Here is a 13,162-nt window from a genome sequence, read left to right as displayed (position 1 = left end):
CAGATGGTCACTTTCTAGCAGTAGTATGCTCACTACTTTGCGAAGAAACTACTCCATTTGTCAAAATTCCGATTAGTAAGATTTTGTATCTTTGGATCTTAAACACATTCTGCCCTCTGAAGCAATATCAAAAGAGACTAACCACTTTTCCATAAGATCACCTCTCAAATACTTTAAAATGACCATACCTGTGATGTTCTTATAAAATCTTCTTTAGTAGAGACTAAAAATATCCAGGGATTCCACATCTTCCTATACTTGCCATAACACAGTCTGTAAACATTTCATATGAGTTTTGGTATTCAAACCAGATACAACACTACAAATTTTCTACAAGCTACTTAGAACTGAACTGGATTATTATACTTCTAGAAGACTATACTTGGGATAAGGAATGCAGGGAGTCTCATTATATTATTAGTAATTCCTGATTCGCTGTCAATTTCTCAATTTTGTTACATAAAGCATCACTAAGATATATCTTTAAGTTTTACATTTCGAGGCAAGGCTATAGATTTACTTCTATGAAATAATCTTTTATTTAGTTTCTTATTCTGAATAGACTGTTTAAATATTTTGAAATCTTGACTCACCATTAACATATTACCTACATTCCTAGGGGATTCCCTGGTGGCAGAGTAGTTAAGAATCTGCCTGCCAATGCAGGGGACAAGGGTTCGAGCCCTGGTCCGGGAAGATCCCACATGCCACGGAACAACTAAGCCCGTGCACCACAACTACTGAGCCTGTGCTCTACAGCCCACGAGCCACAACTACTGAGCCCACGTGTCACAACTACTGAAGCCCGCGTGCCTAAAACCTGTGCTCCGCAACAAGAGAAGACACTGCAATGAGAAGCCCACGCACCACAAGGAAGAGTAGCCCCTGCTCACCGCAACTAGAGAAAGCCCACGCACAGCAACGAAGACCCAATGCAGCCAAAAAAAATAAAATAAAAAAATAAACAAATTTATATATATAAAAAATATTACCTACATTCCTGAAATACTTCATGTAGGAGACAAAGACCTCTGACACCTCTTTACTTCAACATGAACAGCCATTTTGATATAGTTAGTCACCTATAAAGCCACTTAAGTTTACTATTTTCATCTGTATTTCTCTACCTTGTCAAGAATGATATCATGAGAGACGGTACCAACTTGTAAAAATTTTTGTTTGTTATAGTAACAAAGTTAGTTATGACTTATGCATAGTAAATTAGCTTTTAGCAAGTAAAAGTTATTTTTCTAATTGTTCACAAGCCAGATGTTCCAGGAATTTTTAATGAAGCATCAGCAAGGTCACTGATCCTCTTCTGAGATATCTAACCACTATTACCTAACTGCAGTTGCCAGCCTCAAAGCCTTTAGCATCTCTTATTTTCTAAAATCCTTTTTAAAAAATCTTGCAAGTTACTTTAATATCTAATATCACTTTACTTTGAAACTGGAAATTTAACGAAGACTCTGTTACTTCACCTATTTTTGTGCACTGCTGCTTTATATGTCTGCTTTACAGTTTATTTCAGTTTAGGAGAATGTCTGCTTAGCGAGAAAAAAAAATGGAAGCAAAATCGAAGTAGAGATTTGATTTCTACTTGTTGTATCGCAGCCCCACATTATGGGTCTATCTTGTCCTTTGAATTAGAGTACAAAGATTCTTTTTGTTAGACTTAACTATTTTCAAAAGCTTCAGTTCATTCTGGCTGTTTTTGCTTGCCCACTTAGCTTTTTCATTATAAACCAACATTTTTTATCTTTGATACACATCTATACACAGGTCTTACTATATGAAAAACTGTGCAAAAAAACTAATAATTTATGACTCTAATGTATTAAAGACTGTAGCTTATACTAAATGTAAATATAATACTTATCTTTTCCAATAACAAAATCACATTACACTGATAACTCAGTTCAACTTAATTCTCAACATGACCCTCCAATTCTGCTTTTCCTATTTTTATGCTTTGATATTATTGACATTTCATACAAAGGCAAAATGAAACATCTGAGTTCCCATCTTTTTAGTACAGTCAGCCCTCCACAGTCACAGCTTCTGCATTTGCAGATTCAACCAACCGTGGATTGAAAATATTCAGGAAAAAAAAATCCAGAAAGTTCCAAAAAGCAAAATTTGAATTTGCCATACACAGACAACTATTTACATACCACTTACACAGTATTAGATATTATAAGTAACCTATAGATGACTTAAAGTATATGGGAGGCAGCATGAAGCACTAACGTAGTAGAGACTACAGCAACACTGTGTGTGAATATGAATTTTTAAATATTTAACATACAATATAAATGTTTATAATGAAATATTCATATACCAAAACAGCAATTCCAAGATTTAAAGGGAAAAAATACACAATCTCAATTTGTTTTGTTGTGCTACTCTTGTATATATGTTCAAAGCTATACTTCAAGAATTTTCATTATAAAAACATATTTACTAAGTGCAAAAAATAAAAAAAATAAAGTATATGGGAGGATATATGCAGATTAAATGCAAATACTATGCCATTTTACAAAAGGGACTTGAGTATACAAGAATTTTGGTATCCTCAGGGGGTCCTGGAACCAGTCCCCCACAGATAACAAGGGATGAATGTATTCTCTTACCACTCTGCTATTCATTTTTTGTAACCATATTCAATTAACATTAATAGAAAAAATTTCATGTTATGTTTTTTTTCAATTACCAATTTCTTTTTTGCTTTTAGTTTTCTGCTTTTCATACTCAGATGATAATGTTTCTTAGTTTTTCTGAATAAAAATAACATCCAACCTTGAAGTCATTCTATTTGCCTTTCAGACCTATATAGAATTCTAGGTTTACCACAACTCTTTCCATCTATTCCTGTTACAATCCAACTCCTACTTGAAAACAGAAAACTGAAACAAGAAATAATATCTTTTCAAAGATAAACAGCTGGCTTTTCTTTTTAACTCTCATATTCTTTATTAATATCACACTTGTCTGAATTTGCCAATGGAAAATAATATCTAAGTTACAAAAGGTACCTGAGGATAGCTGTACAATCAGAAGCTGTTTAGTACTCTAAGTTAGTTAACATAATATTTTAAAAGTACAGTTTTTTTATTTTCACAACTTCTCTCTTCTTGAAAAAAATGTAAGCATATAACTGAACCCATAATTTAATGTCTTGATGTAAGAAGACTATAGTATTTCACAAGATATAAATCACCATATTATCAAAGATTTAAATGAGATAGTTACATATTTCCTACATGTTGGGTAGTATCTCGTGTACACAATTAACAAAACTATCAGAAGATTTAATAATTACCCATGGAAAAATACCTTTTATAAATAAACAGATTTCTAAAACCTAAAAAGCAGGTCTGACATACATCACTTATTTGCTGTGACTTAAAATATAATGTAAGGAAAGAAAACATTACCTAATTCTAACAAAACTGTGTAGACAGAAAAAAAAAAGTTAGAACAAGGAGTCTTTAGGCCACAATAAGACCTCTAAATATTACAGAACTTAAAATTGATTAACTTAAGAATTCAATTAAAGTAGAAAACAAAATTGTTTAAAACAAGAGCACAGAAGTTGTGCTTAAAAAAAAAAAAAGTTTAAAGGAAGGGGATGAGAAAGGTGAGAAAAACCACTACCAGACTCCTTACCCATTGCTGTTGGTGCTGGAGCTTCCTGATGGTATTTTCAGCTTGCTCCAGTTTAGCACTGGCCTCATCACTCTGCTGTTTGATGTTGGCCAACTCCCGTTTTATGAGGTAGTTTTCCTCAGCCTCCTGGGCTCTTGTCACTTGTCCCTTAGGACATAATTTTTGTGTGTGTAAAGCAATTTAGGATAGATTCAAGAAAGACTGCCTTTGTGAGGTTTAGTTACTTACTTTGACATGTTAAAAAAAAAAAAAAAAAAAGATCACCTCAGAGAACAGAACAGCCTGAGTAATTATTAGCCAGCAGCTCATTATCGCTCCAGCAATTTTGGGAAACTAAATGAAAAATTTATCTGATAATCGTAAGAACAATTCTTCTTTCAGTCAATAAAAATTCAATTCATGCAATATTATTGTACATGCAGGACTAATGTTTTCAATGAATAGTGGTTAATTTCGCAGAATCCACTGATTGACATTTTGGAATAAACTTTAAAATAAGGTTAGCTCTAAAACGTGCAAAAGATGGGTTTATTTTAATAAAGATAACACACTATTATCAAAAATTAAATTTACACCCATAGATACCACCCCAAAAATTATTTCTAGAAAAATGCATGTAAAATTGCATGCATTAAAATATGAATTTCTAGGTTTAGGACTTTCCTTAGATGTTAGAGAAAATGCTTAAAAAAAAAAAAAAAAAACTATACCTGTATCAATCTATCTGCCAAGGAAGCACTTTCCTACAAAAGGAAAAATTCAGATAGAAATATAAGAGAAAGAAACAAAATAAAGGTGATAAAATTAGGAGTAAGAAGAAACAACACATACCCAAATTCCACCTACGTTTCATTGTAATTAAGATGGACATTTAGATTTTAAAACTATTTTTTATTGCATGTGTTTCTATTCTTAAAAAAGAATATATCAAAATAAGGATAAACTGCAGAAAATCATGTGCTTCTAGAAGAGATCAAACACAAATTCCAAGAGGGTTTTCATTATTTGGGACAAGCTAATATCTTCTTTTTAAAGCATACTTTAAGTACTTTTAGTGTCAGCCATATTGTCAAATCATTTATATGAAAGGGAGAAGGAATTTGAGTAAGCAATTCCACTTATGAAGTGTGACAGCAATTTGTGCAACAGCAATTTCCAAAGAAGCAAAGCAAGGAAAATATGACAAATGAAATTAATGAGCTCAACCATAATAAACTCTAGCAATAACTGAGTAAGTAAACATTTCAGTTACAGACTTTAATTGGTATCTAAGTATTTACAGAATTCTAAGTGCTAAAGAACACACCTAGGCCATCTAAGCCAGTAAAAAGGTACTTAATTTTCTAGAAGCAAAATCCAAACTTAACTCTTTCAGACAGCACCTTTATTATTCTTAAGGTTCAATGAAATAAAAATGATTTCTCTGTGAAAATGTCTTACTCCAAAGATAAAAGACCACCTACGAAGATGTACATTTTACTATAAACTGTTTAGTGGAAAAAATATATATTGATAAAATCAAAATGACTTAAAAGCAATTAAGCTCAACCTTTTTGCAGTCACCAAAAAAGCAGAATTATCTTCAAACCAACTAATAAGATGAAAGAAATATATCCTTAATATAATGTACCTGCAATTATTATATAACAAAAATATACATGTAACAAAGATCCTGTCCTTCTGCCATGCTATTTAATATGAAACCATCAATACTTTCAAACAAAAGAAAAACATGCAAATAATCTATATCTTCATTCATTTCATTCCTAAATATTGACCTGTAGACTTTCACAGAAGATTTTAAGATACTTGGCAATATCATGAGGACTATTTTTTAAACTACTAATTTTCATCTTTGGTAAAAAGAAAACAAAAACAAAAAAACCCAAAAGAGTTTGTGAATTCAGATGTTTTTCCTTTAGTAAACCAAAACTCTTAGGCTATACTTTTATTACTTAATACATTCTTATAGCATCAGGAACAAGACTACGAAAGACATTACATCAAAAGCACAATAAGAAAAATAATGCAAGACTGACACATTTACCCAGTTATTTTACATGAAACAGAGAGGAAGAGGTAACAAGCGGTATCAAAATAATTCTAAGAACCAAAAGTTTAGTCACAATTCCTGTGTTGAAAATCAACATAATGGTGAATTTTTATATAAGAAATCAGTCAGTTATTTTGACTAAACTTAAAGCAATCCTAGGCCTTAAAGAAAGCACTGCCACATTTAATATATGGCACGACAGGGCAACATTTGAAATTCACCTTTAAAATACTACACAGAATGGATTCTCAATTAGGTTACCCCTAAAGAACATACTTTTCAGAGGTTATGTAACAAAAACAAATGACATCAATATGTTACTCTAATAATAACCTCGGTTTGAAACTTTAACCTTAAGAGTTCAAGGACTAGTAATGATCAATTTTTATTGACAAGTTATTTAGTTAAGTAGTAAGCTATGCAAGCTAAGCAGTCAATACCACAACTTCAGAGACGTGCCAGATTTCATGAGCCTTTATTTAAAATAGAAAAATTATTGTGCATTCAATGGAAGTTTACATAAGTAGCAATTTACTTACTTTTTCTAATGTTTCAATGTGCTGTTTTAGTAGTCTATTTTCTGTGCGTAACCTCTGCAGAAAAAGAAAACAAAGGTTTGCTTGCAAACATTCCTGAGAAGGAAAAATGATACCTAAATCATAGTCGATAAAATGTACCATCTTTTATAAATAGGAAAGAATCCAAGAAATGGCTACATTATCATCTGTGAAATTCTTAAAGGGTCAGAGTAAGAAATGCATGGCAAAGGAAATGACCACATTCATCATTCCAGCTGTGACTGAATTTTAAATATAAGCTAGAATACATACAAAATAACCCCCTTCTTTTCTGTACCTAGCATAATGACTCATAATCAGTATTTTCTTTTTCTTTTTTTCCTGGCTGCACCTCACCACTTGCAGGATCTTAGTTCCCCGACCAGGGATTGAACCCGAGCCCTCGGCAATGAAAGCGCAGAGTCCTAACCACTGGACCGCCAGGGAATTCCCAGTATTTTCTTATATGTCTTAATATCCCTATTAGATAGAAAAGATTCTAACTCATTTATCTCCTACAAAGACTACACAAATAATATTCAAATGTCTATCAAATAAACAAGAAATCTGAAAAATGCATGTTCATAGGATAAATATCAAATTGTCAGTTTAGAACTAGATCAGCCTCCATTTATAATGTGTTATATATGCCAAGTTGCAAAGTTCCATTCTGAAAATATGAATGAGTTATTTTCATCGAATGAATTATTTATCATGAGTTGTTTTCAATTTAAGAAAATTACTAGCATTTTCTTGTAGTTAAAAGAGTAAAACCAGATTTTAAAAAAAAACAAACACTTCACCTAATTGCTCAATGCCCAACTCCAAAAACCCTGTTGAATTACTGCTATTAAGTATTAAATCTAAAACACCCTACACTATAAACTGGTGCAGCCACTACGGAAAACAGTATGGAGGTTCTCAAAAAAACTAAAAATTGAGTTGCCATATGATCTAGCAATCCCACTCCTGGGCATATATCAAGACAAAACTATGGTTTGAAAAGATACACACACCCCTGTGTTCATAGCAGCACTATTTACAATAGCCAAGACATGGAAACAACCTAGATGTCCATCGATAGATGAATGGATAAAGAAGATGTCACACACACACACACACACACACACACACACACACACACACACACACACACACAATGGAATACTACTCAGTCATAAAAAGAGAATGAAATAATGCCAACTGCAGCAACACAGATGGACCTAGAGATTATCATACTAAGCAAAGTAAGTCAGAAAGGGAAAGACAAATACCATGATATTACTTATATGTGGAATCTAAAATATGACACAAATGAACATATCTATGAAACAGAAACAGACTCACAGACATAGAGAACAGACTTGTAATTGCCAAGGAGGAAAGTGAGGTTGGGGAAGGGATGGATTGGGAGTTTGGGAATAGCAGATGCAAACTACTATATATAGGATGGATAAACAAAAAGGTCCTACTGTATAGCACAGGGAACTATAGTTATATCCTGTGACAACATAATGGAAAATAATATGAAAAAAACAAAACACTCTACATTAAAAAATCATCTCCTTTTTGTATAGTTCACCAATATAAGTTATCCCTTCATTTTGCCATCATTATAATTTCAAACTCCCTCTTACCTTTTTGTACCAACTTGCTCTAGCGTGCAATCCAGCCTTCTTCCAACCCTGCCTTCCTCTAAATTCCTGCTAAAAATGTCTTCCTCAGAAAATTCTTCTATTAATTCAATCTATTATTTTGCCAGTAAAGACTAAAATATAGTTTATATAACATATAAAATCTCAGAACAAAGCAAATAAAAGACTATGAATTATTGTTGTCTTATTAAGTGGACCACAAACTGGAACAAATAAATCTTATTTATTACAAAGACAGTTTGTGAATTAAATATTTTTGCTCTATTCACTAGAATATATTTGGATGATTTGAAATAGGTAGTACTTTATGTGTGATCTCAAGCTACAAAATAGTTTGAGAAAAAGAAAATATTTCTCATTTCTTGGCTACTCACATTATGTACAGCATAATGGTCTATACAAATAAGCAATTATTAAATGCTCTTAAAGTCTGGAAAGCCAAAGAAATAAATGTGATTCTCAAAATCTTCTCAACATACTTCATGAAAAAAAAAGTAGCATTTTGTTTTTCTAAAAGACTTAGGAAGTTAAGTTCAACCAGACAATTGAGTGAATAAAGTTAATATTTCAATAGAAATAATGCTTAAAATTTAAAACTAAAAACATTCACTTGGATTTCCCTCTCCACCCCCTTTAAATCTTCTGAAATTTTGCTATAAAAACCTGAATTCATTTTCCCCTCAAACACCTACACAAATGTCTTAATACCACTTTTTAAATAAATCATCAATTCCTCATTTGTGTGATACCCACTTCATTATGAGCTGAAAAATATAATAGACTTTATCAGTTATTAAAGACTGTTTCAGGGTTACCTTCACAGTATTTTGGTAATTAGAGCTTTGTAATCTCTTTTAACAACTGGTATAGGTAATTTCCCCCCTTCTTATATTGTGTTTTTTATCCTCCGCAAACCTTAACTACTAGTAGACTAGTAGTTTAGAGACTAGGTTTTGAAATGAGGTAGGTTTAGGTTCAAATCCTCACTCTATATTTAACACCTGTGGATATCATTCAGTGCCCTGGAATCTCCATTTCCTCAACTAGAAAATTACACTAATAAAACCTACAATGATGCTGCAAGAATTCAACAAGATAGCATACTGCCTAATATATACCAAATACTTGGTTAATGATAAACATTGTTATAATATTTTTAAAGTTAGGGCATGAATATAATTTATTACTTTTGTCTGTTTTTTTTGTGTGTGTGTGTGTGTGGTATACGGGCCTCTCACTGTTGTGGCCTCTCCCGTTGCAAAGCACAGGCTCCGGACGCGCAGGCTCAGCGGCCATGGCTCACGGGCCCAGCTGCTCTGCAGCATGTGGGATCTTCCCAGACCGGGGCACGAACCCGTGTCCCCTACATCGGCAGGCGGACTCTCAACCACTGTGCCACCAGGGAAGCCCTGTCTATTTTTTAAAATAATTATTCTTGAGATTGTTTTTATACAACACATAGTTACTTTTGTCTCTCCCCTTTATTCATCCTTTAAAAACACCCTTTGCAAAGTTTTTTTGGTGTTTGTTAGGTTTTACACTATTTTTCATTTAGGCTATTCTTAAATATGCTTTTTAAAAAAATTAGTTCATTAATTAAATTTTGGCTGCATTGGGTCTTCATTGCTGCACGAGGGCTTTTCTCTCTAGTTGTGGTGAGTAGGGGCTACTCTTCACTGCGGTGCACGGGCTTCTCATTGGGGTGGCTTCTCTTGTTGTGGAGCATGGGCTCTAGGCACGTGGGCTCAGTAGTTGTGGCTCGCAGGCTCTAGAACGCAGGCTCAGTAGTTGTGGCTCGCAGGCTCTAGAGAGCAGGCTCAGTAGTTGTGCTGCATGGGCTTCGCTGCTCTGTGGCATGTGGGATTTTCCTGGACCAGGGCTTGAACCCGTGTCCCCTGCATTTGCAGGCGGATTCTTAACCACTGTGCCACCAGGTAAGTCCCAAATATGCTTTTATCTTTATTTCAAATGGAATTTCTTTTTTCCAAGATACTTTTGAAATGTTTATTGCTGCTATATAGGAAAGTTAATGACTAAAATCTATCACTTGACTGATTTCTCATTAATTTTTTTTATTTATTTATTTTTTTGCGGTACGTAGGCCTCTCACTGTTGTGGCCTCTCCCGTTGTGGAGCACAGGCTCCGGACGCACAGGCTCAGCGGCCATGGCTCACGGGCCCAGCCGCTAGGCGGCATGTGGGATCTTCCCAGACCGGGGCACGAACCCGTGTCCCCTGCATCGGCAGGCAGACTCTCAACCACTGTGCCACCAGGGAAGCCCTTCTCATTAATTTTTGAGTATCCTTACTTTTAATCACATTTCCTAGAATTAATTAAAAAGGTGTTTTCTAAACTTTAAAGTGAAAACCACAAAGAGAAAGAGCAACAGATACATACATTTAAAAAGAGAGACTTTTTTGACCTACCAAATTAGAAAAGAAAATGAGACTAAGAGTGAGGGCAAGTATGAAGTACCTAATGTATGCAAGGTATTAGTGAAATGGAAACGCTGCCAAGAACATATCCTGGAAATATTCTTTAGGAAATTTACTTAGTACATATTGAATGTCGTAAAAATACTAATATCCTATAATTCAGTAATTCTACTTTTTACAACTGACTATAGAAATAGAAGGTACCACAAAACTTTATATACAAAGATGTTAACATGAGCATTATTTTTTAATGATGAAAAACGAAAAGCAACCTAAATATGCCAAAATAGGGGAATCTCAGTTTCAAACAAACCACTCTATTCTTTCCAGCTTACTCATTTTATGAAGTAACCCAAACTCAATAATCCTCCTTCTTGTTGGTATAATCCATGGATCCTACCAACTTTTCACTGTCCCTCACTGCCTGATATCCTCTCTTCCCAAACAAAGTTTAATTTCCAATCACTGCAGACCTTCCCTTGCTTTTATCCCCCCTTTCCCTTCTCTTCTTTAGTAGTGAGCATACTTGCCTGGGAAACCACTAGTCTGGGTCAACACACTAACAACTCTTGAGTCTGCACCTCAGCCAGTAAATATGACCAAAGAAAAATAAAACCGTAAAGTTTATTTCAATTAACAATCACTAAATTCAGCTGGACTCTTAATGCATCCTAGCAGTAATGTGTTTCCTTAGTCCATTCCTTCTCCCACCTTCTTAGATCACTATTTCATACTTTCTCCTCTTCCTTCAAACCAGCAACCCTCCACCCTACTGTCACTCTCAGATGATAATCTTGTTTCTGATTTCAGTGAAAAAATTGAAGCAATCACAATAGAACTTCACAACATCCCACAACCAACATCTTACCTACATTTTTGCCCATATATTTTACATTCTCTCTTGTTCTTTTTTTTTTTTTTTTTTTTTTTTTTTGGCGTTACGCGGGCCTCTCACTGTTGTGGCCTCTCCCGTTGCGGAGCACAGCCTCCGGACGCGCAGGCTCAGCGGCCATGGCTCACGGGCCCAGCCGCTCCGCGGCATGTGGGATCCTCCCGGACCGGGGCACGAACCCGTGTTCCCTGCATTGGCAGGCGGACTCTCAACCACTGCGCCACCAGGGAAGCCCATCTTGTTCTTTTTTAAAATAAATTTATTTATTTATTTATTTTTGGCTGCATTGGGTCTTCATTGCTGCACGCGGGCTCTCTCTGGTTGCAGTGTGCTCATAAGATGTGGTTGTTTTGGTGTTGATCCTTTTTTTGAGCTGGGGCTACTCTTTGTTGCGGTGCACAGGCCTCTCATTGTGGTGGCTTGTCTTGTTGTGGAGCATGGGCTCTAGGTGCGTGGGCTTCAGTAGTTGGGGAACGCGGGTTTCAGTAGTTGTGGCTCACTGGCCCTAGAGAACAGGCTCAGTAGTTGTGGTGCACAGGCTTAGCTGCTCCATGGCATATGGGATCTTCCCAGATCAGGCCTCGAACCCGTGTCCCCTGCATTGGCAGGCGGATTCTTAACCACTGTGCCACCAGGGAAGTCCCCTTTCTTTAGCATTTGACACAGTAAATGGCCCTCTCTTTCTGAAACACTCTTTTCTCTTGGCTTCTAGGACATTATATTTCCCTGGTGTTCTCCGACTTTGCTGATTGGCTCTTGGTCTTCCTAACTTTTAAATGTTGGCTTACTCTCAGGCTTAATTCTTGTACTCTTCTGTTTTATCTACATCCATTCCCCAGGTAATCTCATCTATTCTCATGGCTTTTAATATGATCATGTCAATAACTGTCAAATTTTTATTTCCAGCTTGTCCTCTCTTAACTCCAACTTTAAATAAAGTCCCCTACATATGAACCTTCAAGTTGTGAACTTTCAAAGATTTGAACGTGCGTTCTTAAAACTGCAGCTTGCCCTCTGTTTCCTATTGCTGACAATCCTTCAGCTCTACCATCTTCCACCTCCTCTCCCTCCTCCAGTCAGTAATTCTTCTTGCCTGTTCACTCAAAGCCAGCCCCTGTATGCCAGCTGTGGTACTGTACTACTGTACTTTGCAAGGTACAGTACTATAAGATTAAAAATGTTTATTTTTTTTGTTTTATGTATCATTTGTGTGAAAAGCATTATAAACCTATTACAGTAAGTACTATATAGCCGACTGTGTTAGTTGGGTACCTAGGCTAACTACGTTGGACTTTACAAACAAACTGAACTTACAAACGCGCTCTCTGAACAGAACTCGTTCATACACAGGGGACTTACTGTATTTCGAGGAGCTACTTGAACAGCTCCTGGGCATCTCATACTTAATATAACCAAAACTGGGGCTCTTGGTATTCCTCCTGTAGACTTTCCCATTGCAGGTACTGGGAACTGCATTCTTCTAACTGCTCAGGCCAAAGTCCTTGATTTCTGTCCCTCTGACACCTCCACAATCAGCTATACCTTTAAAACCCTATTCAGAATCCAATAACTTCTTAACACCTCAGTCCAAGCCACCACCACCCCTTGCCTGCATTACGTCACCAGCTTTCTACTTAATACCCCTGCTTCTGCTCTTACCCCCTGCAATATACTCTCAACACAGCAGCCAGAAGATGCACTGAAAACTTAAGTCAGATCTTGTCCTCCTCTACTGAAAACCACAGTGGCTCACCAGAGTAAAAGCTAAAGTCTTTACATGTTCAGCAACTCCCTACATTATCTGCAACGTGCAACACCTTACCTCCTATCACTTCCCTCATCTTCACGCTGTCCCATCACTACTCCTCATCAGCACGCTCCTGACCAGACCCTGCTCTCC

At 35.7% G+C, this 13,162-nt stretch overlaps 1 protein-coding gene across 8 annotated transcripts in view; it reads right to left on the bottom strand.

The window, feature by feature from the left end:
* EVI5 (ecotropic viral integration site 5) overlaps positions 1-13,162 on the bottom strand; it is a 250,785-nt gene that overhangs the window by 121,920 nt on the left and 115,703 nt on the right. For 4 of the 8 annotated variants that reach the window (XM_081226568.1, XM_081226566.1, XM_081226567.1 and 1 more), the window contains 3 exons: positions 6,262-6,315; positions 4,380-4,412; positions 3,670-3,816 (listed from right to left, as the gene is read on the bottom strand). In XM_081226568.1, coding sequence (XP_081082694.1) covers positions 3,670-3,816; positions 4,380-4,412; positions 6,262-6,315 — 234 coding nt within the window. The remainder of the gene's footprint in view (positions 1-3,669; positions 3,817-4,379; positions 4,413-6,261; positions 6,316-13,162) is intronic. The other 4 variants (XM_081226571.1, XM_081226569.1, XM_081226572.1 and 1 more) reach the window with 2 other exon arrangements.

Source organism: Mesoplodon bidens (assembly GCF_964165515.1).
Source record: "Mesoplodon bidens genome assembly, chromosome: 2".
Classification (NCBI taxonomy): Eukaryota; Metazoa; Chordata; class Mammalia; order Artiodactyla; family Ziphiidae; genus Mesoplodon; species Mesoplodon bidens.
Note: the sequence above shows the minus strand (reverse complement) of the source record. Positions and strands in the feature narration are given on the sequence as shown.